The sequence below is a fragment of the Ranitomeya imitator genome, chromosome 2 (genome assembly GCF_032444005.1).
Source record: "Ranitomeya imitator isolate aRanImi1 chromosome 2, aRanImi1.pri, whole genome shotgun sequence".
NCBI classification, from domain to species: domain Eukaryota; kingdom Metazoa; phylum Chordata; class Amphibia; order Anura; family Dendrobatidae; genus Ranitomeya; species Ranitomeya imitator.
Genome location: NC_091283.1, coordinates 158,132,625 through 158,154,570, shown reverse-complemented (window position 1 = coordinate 158,154,570; position 21,946 = coordinate 158,132,625). Strand labels below are relative to the sequence as shown.

General features: G+C 53.1%; 2 protein-coding genes across 2 annotated transcripts; one reads left to right on the top strand and one right to left on the bottom strand.

Moving 5' to 3' along the window:
• Window positions 1-1,267: 1,267 nt before the first annotated feature.
• Window positions 1,268-6,097, bottom strand: COQ4 (coenzyme Q4). Its single transcript, XM_069747621.1, has 7 exons — window positions 5,879-6,097; window positions 5,348-5,530; window positions 3,161-3,257; window positions 2,859-2,961; window positions 2,577-2,706; window positions 2,294-2,387; window positions 1,268-1,743 (listed from the first exon to the last, which is right to left on the bottom strand). The coding sequence occupies exons 1-7, from the start codon at window positions 5,955-5,957 to the stop codon at window positions 1,584-1,586; spliced, it is 846 nt and encodes a 281-aa protein (XP_069603722.1). The 5' UTR covers window positions 5,958-6,097; the 3' UTR covers window positions 1,268-1,583.
• A 469-nt stretch (window positions 6,098-6,566) lies between these two features.
• EDF1 (endothelial differentiation related factor 1) lies at window positions 6,567-21,663 on the top strand. Its single transcript, XM_069747620.1, has 5 exons — window positions 6,567-6,720; window positions 16,541-16,592; window positions 16,881-17,041; window positions 20,900-20,993; window positions 21,188-21,663. Exons 1-5 carry the CDS (start codon window positions 6,643-6,645, stop codon window positions 21,247-21,249), a joined length of 447 nt encoding a protein of 148 aa, XP_069603721.1. The 5' UTR covers window positions 6,567-6,642; the 3' UTR covers window positions 21,250-21,663.
• Window positions 21,664-21,946: the final 283 nt, after the last annotated feature.

The following is a 21,946-nucleotide window of genomic DNA, read 5'->3' as shown; positions in this document are numbered from 1 at the left end:
TAACCTGATGTTTACCCTGGTTACCATCCTAAAAGTAAAAAAAAACAAACACTACATACTTACCTACAGCCGTCTGTCCTCCAGCGCTGTGCTCTGCTCTCCTCCTGTACTGTCTGTGTGAGCACAGCGGCCGGAAAGCAGAGCGGTGACGTCACCGCTCTGCTTTCCGGCTGACCGACGCTCACAGCCAGAGCAGGAGGAGAGCAGAGCACAGCGCTGGAGGACAGACGGCTGTAGGTAAGTATGTAGTGTTTGTTTTTTTTACTTTTAGCATGGTAACCAGGGTAAACATCGGGTTACTAAGCGCGGCCCTGCACTTAGTTACCCGATGTTTACCCTGGTTACCAGTGAAGACATCGCTGGATCGGTGTCACACACGCCGATCCAGCGATGTCAGCAGGAGTCCAGCGACGAAATAAAGTTCTGGACTTTATTCAGCGACCAACGATCTCCCAGCAGGGGCCTGATCGTTGGTCGCTGTCACACATAACGATTTCATTAACGATATCGTTGCTACGTCACAAAAAGCAACGATATCGTTAACAATATCGTTATGTGTGAAGGTACCTCTAGGTTCTGTAGCTCCTAGATAGCGAGATACAGAAGGAAGAACAGCCTTTAGTTAACGTGCCGGAGAGCAAAGCACAGGAGAGAGACAACAAGGGAGAATAGCTGCGACTGGGCTACCTCCCTGATAGAGCGCAGATACCAGTAACCGGAAGACCGAGGTTGTGTCATACTCTAGGAGGCACAGCAGAAACCGGTAGGACAGCTAGACTACATGTAACCTGTCCGCCCTAATTCCCAGGAGACACAGTGACATATAGAGCCCGGGTCATGATAGAGACCCTGTAAAAAGGCTCGAGTCACCTGTTATACGGGTCTGTGTTCCACTTCAATAAAGGACAGAGATAACAGAGGACCTTGCTAAGAAGCCATAGGCAGTAAGGGACTATAACAACACAGCGCTAGGAGGAAGGTTTTTAACTCCACCTGATAAAGCTGGACTCTGAACTCGCTTCCAAGCCGGCCGGACCCTGCCTGTACCTGTGATCTGGTGCCCTGGACTGTGGCTGCCTGCTACCATCAGTAAACCAGGTAAAAAGACTGCACAACTGCATCCTTCACTGCACCACTCACCATCTATTCATTAGGAGCCCTAGGGACCTACTTCACCTGTGGGAAGCCATACCATCTGGCTGCCATAACATCACCCCAGAGGACCCCTTTAAGCAGCGTTGGTCATCCCTGACCGAATACCACAGGTGGCGTCACGAAATTCTTTATTTCAAAAACCCCTTTAAAGACCTTCACTTTTACTTGGGCGCCCAGGGCCATGGACCGGGTCGCCACCGCCGTGACACATCCCCTTAAGTACCGGAACCGGTACCGAGTACCCGGCGGGCGTTTCATATAGGCACCATATTGGGAGAAATCTGCAGTGAAAAAAGTCAGTAGACTGCCGCGGCTCGATCTGCGTTATCTCTTGGCAGCGTGTGGATGACATCTTTGCTCTCGTCATTTTCCATTGCAAATTCTTGATAGAATATCTAGGTGAGGACGAGCCTGAGCGATGGGCATGGTCAGACCCTGATCGGGGGAGGGGGCAGGATCCCGATCTCTTCTCTCAAGGAGGCCACCGTCTGCTCCCATCGATTCTCATAGTAAAAGCTAAGAAAGCAGCGCGCGTCGCGGCCACTCTGCACGGCCCAGGGGACCAGCTCAAGCAATTTCTTCTTCCTCCTGAAAAGAAAAAAGTCATACAGAAGGAGCACCAGATACCATTAAAGCTGAGCACTACTGGTGTGAATAAAGCCCGACCCACACATGTATGATTGTGGGGGGCCCTGGATCCCACTACCCCATTCATCATCTTTGAGAGTGGTGGTACAGACCTCCTGCTTCTCACAGCTGAAGGTTTGCTACAGTTGCATCCAGTCTAGACAATCTTCCCAGTAGTATCAGAGGACTCTAGTGAGAAGTGATTAACCATTTACAGGGCAGGTGATAACCACTAGATGAGTGTGGGTCCGACCACCCAAACCCCCACTGATGACAGACTTCATTCCCCTGGGTGAAGGGACCCACTGCCTGATGATCTTCTGTATGGAATCAAGACTATTCCCATCCACTGACAGCAAGCAGAGTCTATTAGAAAGATGCAAAACTTTTTTTCATAATTAGCCCCCAAAAAACCATCGTGATTGGGCATCGAGATAAGGAACAAGTTACACGAGGGTTTGGGTACAAGAGCTGTGCCCATGTGGTGGGCGACATGCCACTGTGCCCCTACCTGGTGCTGAGGCGTAGAGGTCCAAACACAGCTCCCAGCATGCACATGGGCAGCCCAGTCTGCACGGCTTCAAACCACTTCACTACGACTTCCCCTGAAGAGAGAACAGAACGTGATCAGCGACGCCACGTCTTTTTTTTCCCCTCAGGACTGCTCAGGGCGCCCCCCGGGACTGTTCAGGGTGCCCCCTCCCCCCAGGGACTGCTCAGGGTGCCCCCCCCAGGGACTGCTCAGGGTGCCCCCCCAGGGACTGCTCAGGGTGCCCCCCCCCGGGACTGCTCACCAAGCATGTTGGTGGGCATCCCCAGCAGGGTGTGCAGGAGGTCGTGGACTTCTCGGTATCGCTGAGCCACATACGCCAGCTCCTCGTCATCCACAAACTTCACTGGCATGCGGGTGTCGGGGGTGACACGCTGCAGCGAGACGCGACATTTATTCATTAGAGGTGGCACAAATAAAGGAATCTGCAGGCTGCACACTCTGTGGATATGACTGGAGTAGAAGACATGACAAGTCGATCGTCATCATCCTCTACATCACATTGTTAACGTGACGGCGCACTTACATTGACATCCAGGAATCTGGCGTATTCTCTGCCGAACGTCCCATCAGGCAGCGCTCTGAACCGCTCCATATCCAGGTTAGACATGCGGATACGGGGGCGCTCCCTGAGGGGAAAAGGTACAGTCAGCGGAAAAAGAATCTAGGCGGCTGACTTCTAATTCTCCTGTCACATCCAGAGCTGCAATCACAATGCTGCTGAACAACTCCTAGGGAACAAGCAGCAGAGCAGCACTTTGCACGCAGCTCTGGATGTAATTGGTGCACAAGATGAAATGTGACTCTTCAGACGATGGGATAACGCACTGTAAGATCTGCATCCCCTCTGGGTCTTTGCTCATTTTTTCGTACAGGTTCTGCAGAGCCAGGGTGCCGGTGGTTTCTCCGAGAACGGCGATCATATCTGCAGATTTCAGAGAGAACGGTAAGAATTATTGTCAGCGATGTGTGAAAGCAGAAGTGAAGCAGCAACTATGGATCAAACAGCTCTGTACTCCGCTATATACTGTGCGATGCCGTGCTCCTGTCTACGCTGTACGATGCCGTGCTCCTGTCTACGCTGTGCGATGCCGTGCTCCTGTCTACGCTGTGCGATGCCGTGCTCCTGTCTACGCTGTGCGATGCCGTGCTCCTGTCTACGCTGTGCGATGCCGTGCTCCTGTCTACGCTGTGCGATGCCGTGCTCCTGTCTACGCTGTGCGATGCCGTGCTCCTCTCTACGCTGTGCGATGCCGTGCTCCTCTCTACGCTGTGCGATGCCGTGCTCCTCTCTACGCTGTGCGATGCCGTGCTCCTCTCTACGCTGTGCGATGCCGTGCTCCTCTCTACGCTGTGCGATGCCGTGCTCCTCTCTACGCTGTGCGATGCCGTGCTCCTCTCTACGCTGTGCGATGCCGTGCTCCTCTCTACGCTGTGCGATGCCGTGCTCCTCTCTACGCTGTGCGATGCCGTGCTCCTCTCTACGCTGTGCGATGCCGTGCTCCTCTCTACGCTGTGCGATGCCGTGCTCCTCTCTACGCTGTGCGATGCCGTGCTCCTCTCTACGCTGTGCGATGCCGTGCTCCTCTCTACGCTGTGCGATGCCGTGCTCCTCTCTACGCTGTGCGATGCCGTGCTCCTCTCTACGCTGTGCGATGCCGTGCTCCTCTCTACGCTGTGCGATGCCGTGCTCCTCTCTACACTGCGGGGCGCCGTGCTCCTCTCTACACTGCGGGGCGCCGTGCTTTTCTCTACACTGCGGGGTGCCGTGCTCCTCTCTACACTGTGGGGCGCCATGCTCCGCTCCATACTGTACAGAGCCATTCTTCTCTCTACACTGTGCGGCGGGCGCCGTGCTCCTCTCTACACCACGTGGTGCCATGCTCCTCTTTACACTGTGGGGTGCTGTACTCCTCTCTACACTGCGGGGCGCCGTGCTCCTCTCTACACTGTGCGACGCCGTGCTCCTCTCTACACTGTGCGGCTCCATGCTCCTCTCTACACTGTGCGACGCCGTGCTCCTCTCTACACTGTGTGACGCCGTGCTCCTCTCTACACTCCGTGGAGCCGTACTCTTCTCTACATTGTGTGGTGCCATGCTCCTCTCTACACTCCATGGAGCCGTACTCCTCTCTACACTGCGGGGCGCCGTGCTCCTCTCTACACCGTGTGGTGCCGTGCTCCTCTCTACACCGCGTGGTGCCGTACTTCTCTCTACATTGTGTGGTGCCGTGCTCCTCTCTACACTGTGCGGCGCTGTGCTCCTCTCTACACCGTGTGGTGCCGTGCTCCTCTCTACACCGCGTGGTGCCGTACTTCTCTCTACATTGTGTGGTGCCGTGCTCCTCTCTACATTGTGTGGTGCCGTGCTCCTCTCTACACTCCGTGGAGCCGTACTCTTCTCTACATTGTGTGGTGCCATGCTCCTCTCTACACTCCATGGAGCCGTACTCCTCTCTACACTGCGGGGCGCCGTGCTCCTCTCTACACCGTGTGGTGCCGTGCTCCTCTCTACACCGTGTGGTGCCGTGCTCCTCTCTACACCGCGTGGTGCCGTACTTCTCTCTACATTGTGTGGTGCCGTGCTCCTCTCTACACTGTGCGGCGCTGTGCTCCTCTCTACATTGTGTGGTGCCGTGCTCCTCTCTACACCACAGGGCGCAGTGCTCCTCTCTACACCGCGCGGTGCCGTACTCCACCTGCCTCCTTGGGCCAATAGCTGCACAATTATAGAAATGAAACAAATTATGCAAATAGTGCTAATTAAGAATCCTACCATTTCGTGTCTGCAGCTCCTTTGCAGATCTATGTATCTCCCTGGTTACAGACAAACCTTGTAGTCTGACCCTGCAGTCCTTCTCCCTGACCAAATAAGTTATTAACATGAAATAAGTGGCAGATGTAAGAAGAGTCAGACTACACAGGGCTCGTCTGTAGTCTGTAACCATGGAGCTGCATGGATGCGTAAAGGAGCTGCGGACACAAAACGGTAGGAGCTGTTGGGCAGGTTATTACCGTGTCTGTAGGGGTCGTATAAAGACATAACGGCGGAGCCGGCGGACAGCAGCAGCTTCTGCAGTGCTGAGGTGGGTATGTGGTGCGGGTACAGGCCTCGAGGTTCCTGGATCGGTGAGACAGATTCATGGTCTCCGGGGGGATCCTCTGTTGCAATGTGATGCGCCGGGGCACAGCGGATGCCTGTGAGAGGAGACAGATTAGGAACAGACTGAACCTGGGGGTCCCCACACATGTAGGCCCTGTGCTGCATCCCTGAGCTGCTGACATGGCCGGGATCGGAGATGCCTCTGATCCCGGCATTTAACACCTTAGGTGCTGCAGCCACTAGTGACCGTGATGGGTGCCCGCTCCTTGGCATCAGCTCCACAATAAATCCCCTTCTAGACTTCAAGAAAAAAACGTTTAAAGAAAAAATATAGAAAACAGATTAAAATAATTGAAACTCATTGGAATCTCTGCTGTCTGTGGCCCCTGTGCAGATCAATCACAGGGGCCCCAGGGTCAGGCTGAAGGGTATAGGGACGTCACCTTGGAGGAGAGAAGGGAAACCTGCTGCAGCTCTCAGGGTCCTCCACACAGGAGATGGCAGCAGCCCCCTCACCAACATCCCTGCCACTCCACAGAGCACGCTGGGATTTGTAGTTCAGCCCTAAGGGGTAATGTTTTCCCTGTGGAGAGTGACAAGCCGAGACTGGCTGTTAAAGGGTCGATAGTGACTTGTAGGATCGCTGCTTCCTATAGGTGGCGCTGGAGTGCTAGTCCTCTTCCTCTCCGAAGAGACACTTTGCATAGTTCAGCCCTAGAATGAAGTACACAGCAGCTCATTTACGGCTACCACAAAAGGTCAAAACAAAAAAGCGAAGTTTCCAGCCCCGTGTGTAAGTCCCCTGATCATGGGCTGCAGGCCTTGCTGGCAAGGGTTAATGTTTACAAGCTTCTTACATCAGCCAGTAGGGTTGTCGTGTGGCAGTACTCCTAACCAATCAGAATTCAGCTGGTCATTATTTGTAATCCAATCAGCAGCAGAGAACGAACAGCCCAATCAGCACAGAGCGTTTTCCTATCGCAGCCAATGAGCGTCTTGGTTAGTACTAAGCCTCAGCCTTCCAGATCTTTCCTCAGGAATTAGCCAATATGGAGAGCCTGAAGGCATTGCACCAATCAGCGCTTGGTTCTACACTGATTGATGGCTGTTTGACTAACCAGATGACAGGGTAGGCGGGGTTGCAGGTTTGTCGCTCCGTGTTGGGGTTTGTTTGTTAGTGAAACGTCTGCTGAGGTAAAGACGAGACATGGCGGAGAGCGACTGGGACACCGTGACCGTGCTGCGGAAGAAGGGCCCGACCGCGGCCCAGGCCAAGTCTAAGCAGGTACAGTGGGGACTACGGCTCCCAGGAGGGGACGGCACGTGTTGCCGCTGTCCGGTTCACACTGTGCGGCCCTGTACCTGCGGCTCTGCCCATCCAACGTGACGGCTCCGTGCAGCTAAGTTCTGTGTGTGTCAGTGTTCATCTCTGCTTCCTGTAATCCGTGTCACAGCCGCCCCCAGGCTGGAGCAACCCCGGAGGGTCAGGAATCAAACCCGCAGCGGTGACAGCATGGTGGGTTTCTAGACATCCCATGTCCACTGTGTGTGTATGTGCGCCTGCGGATCACCCGCGGACATGGGGAGAGTGTGTGTGTGCCTGCGGATCACCCGCGGATATGGGGAGAGTGTGTGTGTGCCTGACGATCACCCGCGGATATGGGGAGAGTGTGTGTGTGCCTGACGATCACCCGCGGATATGGGGAGAGTGTGTGTGTGTGCCTGACGATCACCCGCGGACATGGGGAGAGTGTGTGTGTGCCTGCCGATCACCCGCGGATATGGGGAGAGTGTGTGTGTGTGCCTGCGTACCACCCGCGGACATGGGGAGAGTGTATGTGTGCCTGCCGATCACCCGCGGACATGGGGAGAGTGTGTGTGTGCCTGCGGATCACCCGCGGACATGGGGAGAGTGTGTGTGTGCCTGCGGATCACCCGCGGACATGGGGAGAGTGTGTGTGTGTGCCTGCGTACCACCCGCGGACATGGGGAGAGTGTGTGTGTGCCTGCGGATCACCCGCGGACATGGGGAGAGTGTGTGTGTGCCTGCGGATCACCCGCGGACATGGGGAGAGTGTGTGTGTGCCTGCGGATCACCCGCGGACATGGGGAGAGTGTGTGTGTGCCTGCGGATCACCCGCGGACATGGGGAGAGTGTGTGTGTGCCTGCGGATCACCCGCGGACATGGGGAGAGTGTGTGTGTGCCTGCGGATCACCCGCGGACATGGGGAGAGTGTGTGTGTGCCTGCGGATCACCCGCGGACATGGGGAGAGTGTGTGTGTGCCTGCGGATCACCCGCGGACATGGGGAGAGTGTGTGTGTGCCTGCGGATCACCCGCGGACATGGGGAGAGTGTGTGTGTGCCTGCGGATCACCCGCGGACATGGGGAGAGTGTGTGTGTGCCTGCGGATCACCCGCGGACATGGGGAGAGTGTGTGTGTGCCTGCGGATCACCCGCGGACATGGGGAGAGTGTGTGTGTGCCTGCGGATCACCCGCGGACATGGGGAGAGTGTGTGTGTGCCTGCGGATCACCCGCGGACATGGGGAGAGTGTGTGTGTGCCTGCGGATCACCCGCGGACATGGGGAGAGTGTGTGTGTGCCTGCGGATCACCCGCGGACATGGGGAGAGTGTGTGTGTGCCTGCGGATCACCCGCGGACATGGGGAGAGTGTGTGTGTGCCTGCGGATCACCCGCGGACATGGGGAGAGTGTGTGTGTGCCTGCGGATCACCCGCGGACATGGGGAGAGTGTGTGTGTGCCTGCGGATCACCCGCGGACATGGGGAGAGTGTGTGTGTGCCTGCGGATCACCCGCGGACATGGGGAGAGTGTGTGTGTGCCTGCGGATCACCCGCGGACATGGGGAGAGTGTGTGTGTGCCTGCGGATCACCCGCGGACATGGGGAGAGTGTGTGTGTGCCTGCGGATCACCCGCGGACATGGGGAGAGTGTGTGTGTGCCTGCGGATCACCCGCGGACATGGGGAGAGTGTGTGTGTGCCTGCGGATCACCCGCGGACATGGGGAGAGTGTGTGTGTGCCTGCGGATCACCCGCGGACATGGGGAGAGTGTGTGTGTGCCTGCGGATCACCCGCGGACATGGGGAGAGTGTGTGTGTGCCTGCGGATCACCCGCGGACATGGGGAGAGTGTGTGTGTGCCTGCGGATCACCCGCGGACATGGGGAGAGTGTGTGTGTGCCTGCGGATCACCCGCGGACATGGGGAGAGTGTGTGTGTGTGCCTGCGGATCACCCGCGGACATGGGGAGAGTGTGTGTGTGCCTGCGGATCACCCGCGGACATGGGGAGAGTGTGTGTGTGCCTGCGGATCACCCGCGGACATGGGGAGAGTGTGTGTGTGCCTGCGGATCACCCGCGGACATGGGGAGAGTGTGTGTGTGCCTGCGGATCACCCGCGGACATGGGGAGAGTGTGTGTGTGCCTGCGGATCACCCGCGGACATGGGGAGAGTGTGTGTGTGCCTGCGGATCACCCGCGGACATGGGGAGAGTGTGTGTGTGCCTGCGGATCACCCGCGGACATGGGGAGAGTGTGTGTGTGCCTGCGGATCACCCGCGGACATGGGGAGAGTGTGTGTGTGCCTGCGGATCACCCGCGGACATGGGGAGAGTGTGTGTGTGCCTGCGGATCACCCGCGGACATGGGGAGAGTGTGTGTGTGCCTGCGGATCACCCGCGGACATGGGGAGAGTGTGTGTGTGCCTGCGGATCACCCGCGGACATGGGGAGAGTGTGTGTGTGCCTGCGGATCACCCGCGGACATGGGGAGAGTGTGTGTGTGCCTGCGGATCACCCGCGGACATGGGGAGAGTGTGTGTGTGCCTGCGGATCACCCGCGGACATGGGGAGAGTGTGTGTGTGCCTGCGGATCACCCGCGGACATGGGGAGAGTGTGTGTGTGCCTGCGGATCACCCGCGGACATGGGGAGAGTGTGTGTGTGCCTGCGGATCACCCGCGGACATGGGGAGAGTGTGTGTGTGCCTGCGGATCACCCGCGGACATGGGGAGAGTGTGTGTGTGCCTGCGGATCACCCGCGGACATGGGGAGAGTGTGTGTGTGCCTGCGGATCACCCGCGGACATGGGGAGAGTGTGTGTGTGCCTGCGGATCACCCGCGGACATGGGGAGAGTGTGTGTGTGCCTGCGGATCACCCGCGGACATGGGGAGAGTGTGTGTGTGCCTGCGGATCACCCGCGGACATGGGGAGAGTGTGTGTGTGTGCCTGCGGATCACCCGCGGACATGGGGAGAGTGTGTGTGTGTGCCTGCGGATCACCCGCGGACATGGGGAGAGTGTGTGTGTGTGCCTGCGGATCACCCGCGGACATGGGGAGAGTGTGTGTGTGTGCCTGCGGATCACCCGCGGACATGGGGAGAGTGTGTGTGTGTGCCTGCGGATCACCCGCGGACATGGGGAGAGTGTGTGTGTGTGCCTGCGGATCACCCGCGGACATGGGGAGAGTGTGTGTGTGTGCCTGCGGATCACCCGCGGACATGGGGAGAGTGTGTGTGTGTGCCTGCGGATCACCCGCGGACATGGGGAGAGTGTGTGTGTGTGCCTGCGGATCACCCGCGGACATGGGGAGAGTGTGTGTGTGTGCCTGCGGATCACCCGCGGACATGGGGAGAGTGTGTGTGTGTGCCTGCGGATCACCCGCGGACATGGGGAGAGTGTGTGTGTGTGCCTGCGGATCACCCGCGGACATGGGGAGAGTGTGTGTGTGTGCCTGCGGATCACCCGCGGACATGGGGAGAGTGTGTGTGTGTGCCTGCGGATCACCCGCGGACATGGGGAGAGTGTGTGTGTGTGCCTGCGGATCACCCGCGGACATGGGGAGAGTGTGTGTGTGTGCCTGCGGATCACCCGCGGACATGGGGAGAGTGTGTGTGTGTGCCTGCGGATCACCCGCGGACATGGGGAGAGTGTGTGTGTGTGCCTGCGGATCACCCGCGGACATGGGGAGAGTGTGTGTGTGTGCCTGCGGATCACCCGCGGACATGGGGAGAGTGTGTGTGTGTGCCTGCGGATCACCCGCGGACATGGGGAGAGTGTGTGTGTGTGCCTGCGGATCACCCGCGGACATGGGGAGAGTGTGTGTGTGTGCCTGCGGATCACCCGCGGACATGGGGAGAGTGTGTGTGTGTGCCTGCGGATCACCCGCGGACATGGGGAGAGTGTGTGTGTGTGCCTGCGGATCACCCGCGGACATGGGGAGAGTGTGTGTGTGTGCCTGCGGATCACCCGCGGACATGGGGAGAGTGTGTGTGTGTGCCTGCGGATCACCCGCGGACATGGGGAGAGTGTGTGTGTGTGCCTGCGGATCACCCGCGGACATGGGGAGAGTGTGTGTGTGTGCCTGCGGATCACCCGCGGACATGGGGAGAGTGTGTGTGTGTGCCTGCGGATCACCCGCGGACATGGGGAGAGTGTGTGTGTGTGCCTGCGGATCACCCGCGGACATGGGGAGAGTGTGTGTGTGTGCCTGCGGATCACCCGCGGACATGGGGAGAGTGTGTGTGTGTGCCTGCGGATCACCCGCGGACATGGGGAGAGTGTGTGTGTGTGCCTGCGGATCACCCGCGGACATGGGGAGAGTGTGTGTGTGTGCCTGCGGATCACCCGCGGACATGGGGAGAGTGTGTGTGTGTGCCTGCGGATCACCCGCGGACATGGGGAGAGTGTGTGTGTGTGCCTGCGGATCACCCGCGGACATGGGGAGAGTGTGTGTGTGTGCCTGCGGATCACCCGCGGACATGGGGAGAGTGTGTGTGTGTGCCTGCGGATCACCCGCGGACATGGGGAGAGTGTGTGTGTGTGCCTGCGGATCACCCGCGGACATGGGGAGAGTGTGTGTGTGTGCCTGCGGATCACCCGCGGACATGGGGAGAGTGTGTGTGTGTGCCTTCGGATCACCCGCGGACATGGGGAGAGTGTGTGTGTGTGCCTGCGGATCACCCGCGGACATGGGGAGAGTGTGTGTGTGTGCCTGCGGATCACCCGCGGACATGGGGAGAGTGTGTGTGTGTGCCTGCGGATCACCCGCGGACATGGGGAGAGTGTGTGTGTGTGCCTGCGGATCACCCGCGGACATGGGGAGAGTGTGTGTGTGTGCCTGCGGATCACCCGCGGACATGGGGAGAGTGTGTGTGTGTGCCTGCGGATCACCCGCGGACATGGGGAGAGTGTGTGTGTGTGCCTGCGGATCACCCGCGGACATGGGGAGAGTGTGTGTGTGTGCCTGCGGATCACCCGCGGACATGGGGAGAGTGTGTGTGTGTGCCTGCGGATCACCCGCGGACATGGGGAGAGTGTGTGTGTGTGCCTGCGGATCACCCGCGGACATGGGGAGAGTGTGTGTGTGTGCCTGCGGATCACCCGCGGACATGAGGCACATCTTTCAGGACCGCAGCATGGCAGCTTCTCTTGCGGAGACTCATGCGCATTTCCCCATAGACTTGCATTAATGAGAAAAATCTGCAGGTGCACATTGTGCAGTGTCAAAACAGGTCCTGGCGGTGAGAACGTACCCGAGTCTGTGTCCACGATCAGGAATAGCAGCGGTTTAGATGCTGCATATTTTTACTGCGCTGTACAGTACAAGCACAGTGGGTGGAAGGGACTTATAGAAATCCAGTGCCCACTGTGCTTCCATGTACCGCTGGATGATGTCATCTGCAGCGCGGGTTTACGAGCTCTCGCCACTGTGGATTTTGATAATAGAATGCCATTAGATGCAGTGAACACATGCATTTTAATAGAAAGCAGCAAAAACGCACTGCGTCCAAACTGCAACTAATCCTGATCGTGGGCACACAGCTTAATGGAGTCAGTACCGAATGTTATAATTCCCCATGTGATCCAGAGGGATCTGCCGCAAGTTACTTCCATCAGTCTGCGGCGGAGCTGCGTACCCAGCGCCGATCATGAACTGTTTAGATGCCACCGTCATTAGATGCCATTCTGTAATGCTGTAGATAAGCCCCCGATGTATCCTGAAAGATGAGAAAAAGAGGTTAGATTATACTCATCTGGGCGGGCAGTCCGGTTCAATGGGCGTCACGATCAGGGGCCTCCTATCTTCATAGGATGACGTCCTCTTCTGGTCTTCACGCTGTGGCTCCGGCGCAGGCGTACTTTATATGTCCTGTTGAGGGCAGAGCAAAGTACAGCAGTGCGCAGGTGCCGGGAAAGGTCAGAGAGGCCTAGCGCCTGCGCACTGAAGTACTTTGCTCTGTTCTCAACAGGGCAGACAAAGTACGCCTGCGCTAGAACCGCAGCATGAAGACAAGAAGAGGACGTCATCGTAAGAAGATGGGAGACCCCGGACTGCGACGCCCATCGGACCAGACCGCAGTGGGACCGCCCCTGGGTGAGTATAATCTAACCTCTCTTTCTCATCTTTCAGGACACATCGGGTGACAGGTTCCCTTTAAATGGGTCACAGCAGTCGGGGTGTTGCCATTTCTGCCATTTACTTTTTTCACAACTTCACACACAGAATATAAAGTGTTTCCTCAGTGAGAGCTGACTGTCAGAGATGGGGCTGAGTGAACATTGCAGGATGGACCCGCCTCTGTGAGATCTGACAGGGATGGGGCTGAGTGAACATTGCAGGATGGGACCCGCCTCTGTGAGATCTGACAGGGATGGGGCTGAGCGAGCATTGCAGGATGGGACCCGCCTCTGTGAGATCTGACAGGGATGGGGCTGAGCGAGCATTGCAGGATGGGACCTGCCTCTGTGAGATCTGACAGGGATGGGGCTGAGCGAGCATTGCAGGATGGGACCTGCCTCTGTGAGATCTGACAGGGATGGGGCTGAGCGAGCATTGCAGGATGGGACCCGCCTCTGTGAGATCTGACAGGGATGGGGCTGAGCGAGCATTGCAGGATGGGACCCGCCTCTGTGAGATCTGACAGGGATGGGGCTGAGCGAGCATTGCAGGATGGGACCCGCCTCTGTGAGATCTGACAGGGATGGGGCTGAGCGAGCATTGCAGGATGGGACCCGCCTCTGTGAGATCTGACAGGGATGGGGCTGAGCGAGCATTGCAGGATGGGACCCGCCTCTGTGAGATCTGACAGGGATGGGGCTGAGCGAGCATTGCAGGATGGGACCTGCCTCTGTGAAGTCTGACAGGGATGGGGGTGCCCCTATAGTGGTGGGAGCCTTATTTTTGTGGTGTTTACTGGTTTGGAGACGAGCGATGTGTGTACCTGATGCTCCAGATACCCGACCTGGGGCATGCTGGGAGTTGTAGTTTTGAAGCAGTTGTGGAGCCACAGAACTGTGCTACTTCCTGATTACTTTGCAGAATAAATAAGGAAGTTGTCCGTAAGTTTATCAGATGTGGCACAAACCCTGGAATTCCCCCGAAAAGGCAGTGACCAGGAGGGGACGTAGGCCAGGGGTGTGGATGGCACTTTGACTTTGACCAGGAGGGGACGTAGGCCAGGGCTGTGGATGGCACTTTGACCAGGAGGGGACGTAGGCCAGGGGTGTGGATGGCACTTTGACTTTGACCAGGAGGGGACGTAGGCCAGGGCTGTGGATGGCACTTTGACCAGGAGGGGACGTAGGCCAGGGCTGTGGATGGCACTTTCTGCTGTTTATTAACTTTGGGCGACAGCTATAATCAGGCTCCTGCTTTGTCCTTCATGCTGTACACTGCAGCTCTGTTTGTTCTGATTGACTCTTGTGTAAGCAGAAGCTTAGGGCCAGCTAGTCACAGGGCTCAGGTGTAGTATGAGCCTCCAGTGTATTCACTGCTGGGGAATTCTGAGCTTTCGTCACTTTGTTGCAGTTTCTATTTCTGTGCAATAGCAAGAGCAGAAGTCGCTCCCATAACAAAGTGCAATCCCGTCTGCTGTCACGAGTGTACTTTGTATACCTGGGTGTGTGTCCTGTGCGCCTCATACAGGGCCGTTCCCACACTCTCTATAGACTCTGGATAAGCCAGGTCATGCTACAATCCCCATAGGTAAATGCTGGACTGCATGCTGCACTTCTGATTGCTCATCCTGACCAGCTCTGTGTATCATTGCTCTACAGAGACAGTCACTGAGTTACATCCTGTATTCTCCATAGCTGCACTCACTATTCTGCTGGTGCAATCAAATGACACACAGTTATTGCACCATTAGAATAGCTAGTCAAGCCCTGTAGAATGTAGGATGTAAGTCAGAATCTGTACAGGATAAGTAAAGTATGTACACAGTGACTGCACCAGCAGAATAGTGAGTGCAGCTCTGGGGTATAATACAGGATGTAACTCAGGATCAGTAATGTATGTACACAGTGACTGCACCAGCAGAATAGTGAGTGCAGCTCTGGGGTATAATACAGGATGTAACTCAGGATCAGTAATGTATGTACCAGTGACTGCACCAGCAGAATAGTGAGCGCAGCTCTGGGGTATAATACAGGATGTAACTCAGGATCAGTACAGTATCAGTAATGTAATGTATGTACACAGTGACTGCACCAGCAGAATAGTGAGTGCAGCTCTGGGGTATAATACAGGATGTAACTTGGGATCAGTACAGTATCAGTAATGTATGTACACAGTGACTGCACCAGCAGAATAGTGAGTGCAGCTCTGGGGTATAATCTATATATATAATTGCCTAAGGTCCACTTCCGTCTGTTTGTCTGTAACTTCCGTCTGTCTGTCACGTAAATCTCGGCCGCGACCAATCAGCGATATTGGGGCGGGATGTAAACACCGCTTCACTTTTTACTATTGATGCTGCCTATGCAGCATCAATAGTAAAAACATATAATGTTAAAAATAATAATAATAAAAAAAATCATTATATTCTCACCTTCCGGCATCCGCGGCAGCCTTTCCTACTCCTCGCAATACTCTGGTCCCACAAATGAATTGCGGCAATGAGCGGAGATGACATAGCGGTCTCGCGAGACCGCTACATCATCACGTGTTATTGCCGCAAGGCATTACTTGGAGCGGAGCGAGGAGCATTACTAAAGGCCTTGGATGGATCCGGGGGCCGCCAGAAGGTGAGTATATAACAATTTTTTATTTTAATAGTTTTTTTAACAAAAATATGGTGCCCACATTGCTACATACTGCATGGCCTGTGCTACATTCTACGTGGGCTGTGCTACATGCACGGCCGGGCGCGACCAATCAGCGACAGACGTAGTCCTGCCACGAATTGACGCGGGATTTGAACCACGCTTCGCTGATTGCTCGTGCCCAGCCGGCCGAATCCTGTGTATAAATTGCATTATTCTGAAATCTTCAAATATAAACTACATACATATTCTAGAATACCCGATGTGTTAGAATTGGGCCACCATCTAGTCCATGATATAACTCGGGATCAGTACAAGATAAGTAATGTATGTACACAGTGACTGCACCAGCAGAATAGTGAGTGCAGCTCTGGAGTATAATACAGTGTGTAACTCGGGATCAGTACAGGATAAGTAATGTATGTACACAGTGACTGCACCAGCACAATAGTGAGTGCAGCTCTGGGGTATAGTACAGTGTGTAACTCGGGATCAGTAATGTATGTACACAGTAATTCTCTCTGGAGGTTTACTCTCTGTGATATTGTGATGGAAGGCCAACCCCTCTAACTTGTCAGGGCATCTTTCTAAGCTGTTGAGCTCCACCATACACTGAAGTGTGAGTTCTGCTCTGACTGTGACCAGCGTGTCAAATGTTCAAAATAACTTGACACTCAGAGTTTTGTGGGAAAAACAAAACAAAACGGTGTTTTCATTTATTATGCATCCAGATAATGAGTTGAACGTCTTCAGTCCAACAAGGATCTTCGTCAGAACAATCTTTATCCTGGTGCTCGGAGTCCGTTTCTAATCAAGACTGTGTGTCCATAGGTTACGACTGATAGTCGCCAGGGACCTGCGCTGTTAGCTGGTCAGGAGAATCTGCGCCTCTGCTGCTTGCGAGCTATGTCACCGGGGGTATTCGCATACGCAATGTATTATATCTTTTCGGAGTCGGTGCACTTTATACCAACATCACAGCCCTGCTTGGTACTAATAATATGAGCTGCTTGTACTGAAGGCTCTTTGTCTCTTACAGGCCGTTATTGCAGCTCAGAGACGAGGAGATACACTGGAGACTTCAAAGAAATGTAAGCTTCATTGGGGGGTGCATGTCAAAAAGTTTCATCCCATTACCAAAGATGATACAGCAGAGAGGTGTACTTACAGCCAGCATGGTCTCCGTAGCCAGTCGGCCTGTATAGAAGTTTATAATAGATTTATTAATTTGGATCTATGGTTTCTGCAGCCAGATCCATAGGGTGAGCACGATGGAAGTCAGTGAGGTGGTCCCCAGTCTGAGCTCCACGTCTTCCCCTGCTATGATATTATAGTGCCGCAGTTTCTTCTCTATATGTATGTGACATTATCACTCCCAGGGTCCGCAGGACAGAACAAACAGCACGTCATAACCAAGAACACAGCCAAGCTGGACAGAGAGACGGAGGAGCTGCACCATGACAGAGTGACTCTGGAAGTGGGCAAGGTCATCCAGCAGGGCCGCCAGAGCAAGGGCCTAACACAGAAGGACCTGGCCACGGTAAGGACTTGGGATACTAAGGGAAGGTTGTATTTTGTATTAAAAGTAAAATAGCCTGGTAGATCATTTAGGAGAAGAGAGAAAAGTGTCACAGGCACAAGCTTTCATTGCACCCACTGGCTGATCACTGGTGGCTTATTCTGTAGCCTGTGCTGTTATACACAGGATGTAGAAGTCAAACGCCACAAGATGTTTAATGAAACTGCAAGAATTTTAGAGGGGTTGTCCACCACTGGACACACACACACACACACACACACACACACACACACACACACACACACACACACACACACACACACACACACACACACACACACACACACACACACACACACACATTACAGACCTCTCCATTATCGTAGGTACACTTCAACCGTGAGAGACAGAAGCTAAAAAAAAAAAGCCAAAAATAACATTGTATGATTTTTACATAATTGTATTTTATTTCATGAAATAAGTATTTGATACAATATAAAAACAGAACTTAATATTTGGTACAGAATCGATTGTTTGCAATTACAGTGGTCAGATGTTTCCTGTAGTTCTTGACCAAGTTTGCACACACTGCTGCAGGGAAATTGGCCCACTCCTCCATTCAGATATTCTCCAGCTCTTAGGCTTCGGGGCTGTCCCTGGGCAACATTGAGTTTCAGCTCCCTCCAAAGAATTTTTATTGGGCTCAGGTCTCTCCAGGACCTTGAAATGCTTCTTACGGAACCACTCCTTAGTTGCCCTGGCTGTGTTTCGAGTCATTGTCGTGCTGGAAGGCTCAGATATGACCCATCTTCAATGCTTTACTGAGGGAAGGAGGTGTTGGACAAATATATAGTATATACCTGTGTGATCTCCTGTATTAGACCTCGTTAACACGTTATTTGCTCAGTATTTTTACCTCAGTATTTGTAAGATAAATTGGCAGCCTGATAAATCCCCAGCCAACAGGAAGCCCTCCCCCTGGCAGTATATATTAGCTCACACATACACATAATAGACAGGTCATGTGAGTGACAGCTGCCGTAATTCCTATATGGTACATTTGTTGCTCTTGTAGTTTGTCTGCTTATTAATCAGATTTTTATTTTTGAAGGCTAATACCAGACTTGTGTGTGTTTTAGGGCGAGTTTCGTTTGTCAAGTTGTGTGTGTTGAGTTGTGTGTGGCGACATGCATGTAGCGACTTTTGTGAGATGAGTTTTGTGTGGCAACATGCGTGTAGCAACTTTTTGTGTGTCGAGTTGCATGTAACAGGTTAGTGTAGCAAGTTGTGTGCAGCAAGTTTTGCGCATGGCGAGTTTTGCGCATGGTGAGTTTTATGTCTGGTGCCTTTTGAGTATGTGCAAGTTTTGTGTGAGGCAACTTTTGCATGTGTTGCAAATTTTGTGCATGTGGCAATTTTTCCGCGTGTGCAAGTTTTGCGTGTGGCGAGTTTTCCATGAGGTGAGTTTTGCACTTGTGGCGAGTTTTGCGTGAGCCTAGTTTTTGCATGTGGCGAGTTTTGAGCGGCGACTTTTGTGTTTCGACTTTTATGTGGCGAGGTTGGTGTATGTGTGGTGAAATGTGTGCTGAGGGTGGTATATGTGTTCAAGCACGTGGTAGTGTGTGGCGCATTTTGTGTGTGTGTTCATATCCCCGTGTGTGGTGAGTATCTCATGTCGGGGCCCCACCTTAGCAACTGATCGGTATATACTCTTTTGCGCCATCGCTCTCATTCTTTAAGTCCCCCTTGTTCACATCTGGCAGCTGTCAATTTGCCTCCAACACTTTTCCTTTCACTTTTCCCCATTATGTAGATAGGGGAAAATTAGTTTGGTGAATTGGAAAGCGCGGAGTTAAAATTTCACCTCACAACGTAGCCTATGACGCTCTCAGGGTCCAGACGTGTGACTGTGCAAAATATTGTTTCTGTAGCTGCGACGCCTCCAACACTTTTCCTTTCACTTTTTTCCCCATTATGTAGATAGGGGCAAAATTGTTTGGTGAACTGGAAAGCGCGGGGTTAAAATTTCGCCTCACATTATAGCCTATGACGCTCTCGGGGTCCAGACGTGTGACTGTGCAGATGCCAATCCCGGACACACACACACACACACACACACACACACACACACACACACACACACACACACACACACACACACACACACACACACACACACACACACATTCATCTTTATATAGTAGATAATAATAATAATACATGTACAGCACCATGGAATCAATGGTGCTATATAAATAAATAATAATAATACGTGTACAGCACCATGGAATCAATGGTGCTATATAAATAATACATGTACAGCACCATGGAATCAATGGTGCTATATAAATAAATAATAATAATAATAATACAGGTAACAAGTTCAAACAGGTGCAATGAATACAGGTAATGAGTGCAGAGTAGGAGAACTTCTTAAAGAAGAGCCTAAGGCTATGTGCACACGTAGGAAAAGAGGTGCAGAATTTTCTGCACAAAATCCGCATCTCCAGGCAGAATCCGCAGCCGGGGATTTGCCGCAGATTTTGTGCGGTTTTTATGCGGAATTGATTTTCTGCGGTTTTTGCCACTGCAGATTTTTAACATGGAGGAGTGCAGAAATGCTGCAGATCCGCAAAAAAGAAGTGACATGCACTTCTTTGAAATCTGCAGCAATTCCGCACTGATTTTTCCGCACCATCTGCACAGCTTTTTTTTTATCCCATTGAATAACATTGTACTGTACATCACAGTGCGGATCTGCAGCGTTTCTGCGCGGAAAAATCCGCTGCGGATCCGCAGCAAATCCGCATCGTGTGCACATAGCCTAAGGGTATGTGCACACGTTGCGGATTTGGCCCTGCGGATCCGCAGCAGTTTTCCATGCTGTGTACAGTACCATGTAAACCTATGGAAAACCAAATCCGCAGTGCACATACTGCAGAAAATTCCGCACGGAAACGCTGCAGTTTATTTTCCGCAACATGTTAATTCTTAGTGCCGATTCCGCAGCGTTTTATACCTATTCCATAATAGGAATCTGCAGGTGTTAAAACACAGGCAAAATCTGCATATAATCCGCAGGGAAACACCCTGTGTTTTTACCTGCCGATTCTGCAGAATCCGTGTGGAAAAATCCGCAATGAAATCCGCAACGTGCGCATATACCCTTACAGGTCTGTGAGAGCAAGAATTCTTGCTGGTTGGTAGGTGATTATTTCATGGAATTTCAATATTTAAAAATCTGGTTTTCATTTTTAGATGTTGTCTCTCACAGTTGAAGTGTACCCACAATACAAATTACAGACCTCTTCATTCTTCGTAGGTGAAAAAGCTTGCAAAATCAGCAGTGTATCAAATACTTATTTTCCACACTGTATCATTAAATAGCAACCCCATGCGGCACAAGGAAATATTAGACATAATACATAAGTGGATAATAAGTCTAAACCGACAGTGATCAGTCTTTATCAAGACTGTATACAACACAAAGCTGTCCCATCAAGGAGTGGTTAATCACTCTTATTAACATAGATCTGATCTCTGCTGTTGTGTTGGTGACCAGCGCTTGCTCTGATTTCTGCTGTGGTGGTGATGGCGGCCGGCGCTTTCTCTAATCTCTGCTGTGGTGGCGGCCGGCGCTTGTTGTATAAGACACATGTAAAGAGATGAGCAGTGGGTACTAATAAGTAGAAGCTACCAGCTGGTAGGAAGCCACTTGCAGGCACACACGCACGCACGCCTTTCCACGTAGTATATTTGCTGGCAAGAGATACCCAAGGCGTTTGCCATAAGTTTATGTTGTGAATACTCCAATAAGGGGAATCCATTTTGGTAATTGTCCATTCCCTCTAATATCTTCTGGTCTCTTTTCATTTACAGAGAATCAATGAGAAACCGCAAGTGATTGCAGACTACGAAAGTGGAAAAGCGATTCCAAGCAACCAAGTAATGGGGAAGATTGAGCGAGCCATCGGTAAGTGTCGGGTAGGCGCAGGAATTGGCTCCAATATTGTCGCATTTGCCTTTATTTGAAACTGTCCCTAGAGCCTGGGACAAGTCAGGGGTACGAGCTCCTCCACCATGAACGCCTCGGCTGTATTAACTTGTCTGATACCTTGGAGGTGTTTGCATTATTACAAGTCCCACTCTCTGATTCTTGTCTTTCAGGTCTCAAGCTGCGGGGGAAGGAAATTGGAACACCGCTTGAAGTGGCTCCTAAAAAGAAATGAAAATAAAGCCTCGAAATCAGTGTCCCCCGCTGATCTCACCCAGTCCCTCTCCGGAGCAGACTGGCTCCTTACATTGCCAAGCTGAACACCTGGGGGTTATTGGATAATAAACCAGATGGGACAATGAACGCAGTCTCTTAACTGCCTGAAAATGAGAATTAGTGCATTTCTTCCAGATTAAAAAATTAACCGCAAGGTTCTTGCCCAAGAGCGGCACTTAACCAGCTCCGGGCAGGAACAGGCTGACTAGCCGTGAGCTTCGGGGGTTCTCTTTTGTTTTTCTCCCAGAGGAAGGTGGGTTTGCTTTTTTTTTTTTCTCCCTTCTTCAGCAGCAAGGAGGCTCCGTCTCTCCGGTTATAAGTTCACACTTTTTCTTGTATGTAATTGTAAAATAAAACTATCTTCCTTCACTGATGATGCCTTACCTCCTTCCTGTCACTGCAGAGCATTACAGCAATGTGTCCGACACTCCAGTATCCGCTGGGATCAGTTGCGAGGTACCATCTTGATGACCGCTGTATGGCTGCCTAAGGCCCATGTGGATGGGCCATTCATGGAAAGAACTGTGAGGGCTACACAGTCTGTGACTCCCCTTGTAGTGGATGGGAGCTGACTGTGTAGCTTGTTGTGCTATCACCTGTATGTATATATGTACCTAGTACCCCGGTGACCTGTAGGTATACGCGTGGGCCAGCTG

Excerpts from the sequence above, each read along its gene's own strand:
- EDF1 (XM_069747620.1), top strand. The coding sequence starts at position 6,643 with ATGGCGGAGAGCGACTGGGACACCGTGACCGTGCTGCGGAAGAAGGGC. Across the intron at positions 6,721-16,540 it reads CCCAGGCCAAGTCTAAGCAG|GCCGTTATTGCAGCTCAGAG; the intron begins GTACAGTGGGGA and ends TGTCTCTTACAG. Across the intron at positions 20,994-21,187 it reads GAAGATTGAGCGAGCCATCG|GTCTCAAGCTGCGGGGGAAG; the intron begins GTAAGTGTCGGG and ends CTTGTCTTTCAG.
- COQ4 (XM_069747621.1), bottom strand. The coding sequence starts at position 5,957 with ATGTTGGTGAGGGGGCTGCTGCCATCTCCTGTGTGGAGGACCCTGAGA. Across the intron at positions 3,258-5,347 it reads ATACGACCCCTACAGACACG|ATATGATCGCCGTTCTCGGA; the intron begins GTAATAACCTGC and ends TGAAATCTGCAG. Across the intron at positions 2,388-2,576 it reads GATGCCCACCAACATGCTTG|GGGAAGTCGTAGTGAAGTGG; the intron begins GTGAGCAGTCCC and ends TTCTCTCTTCAG.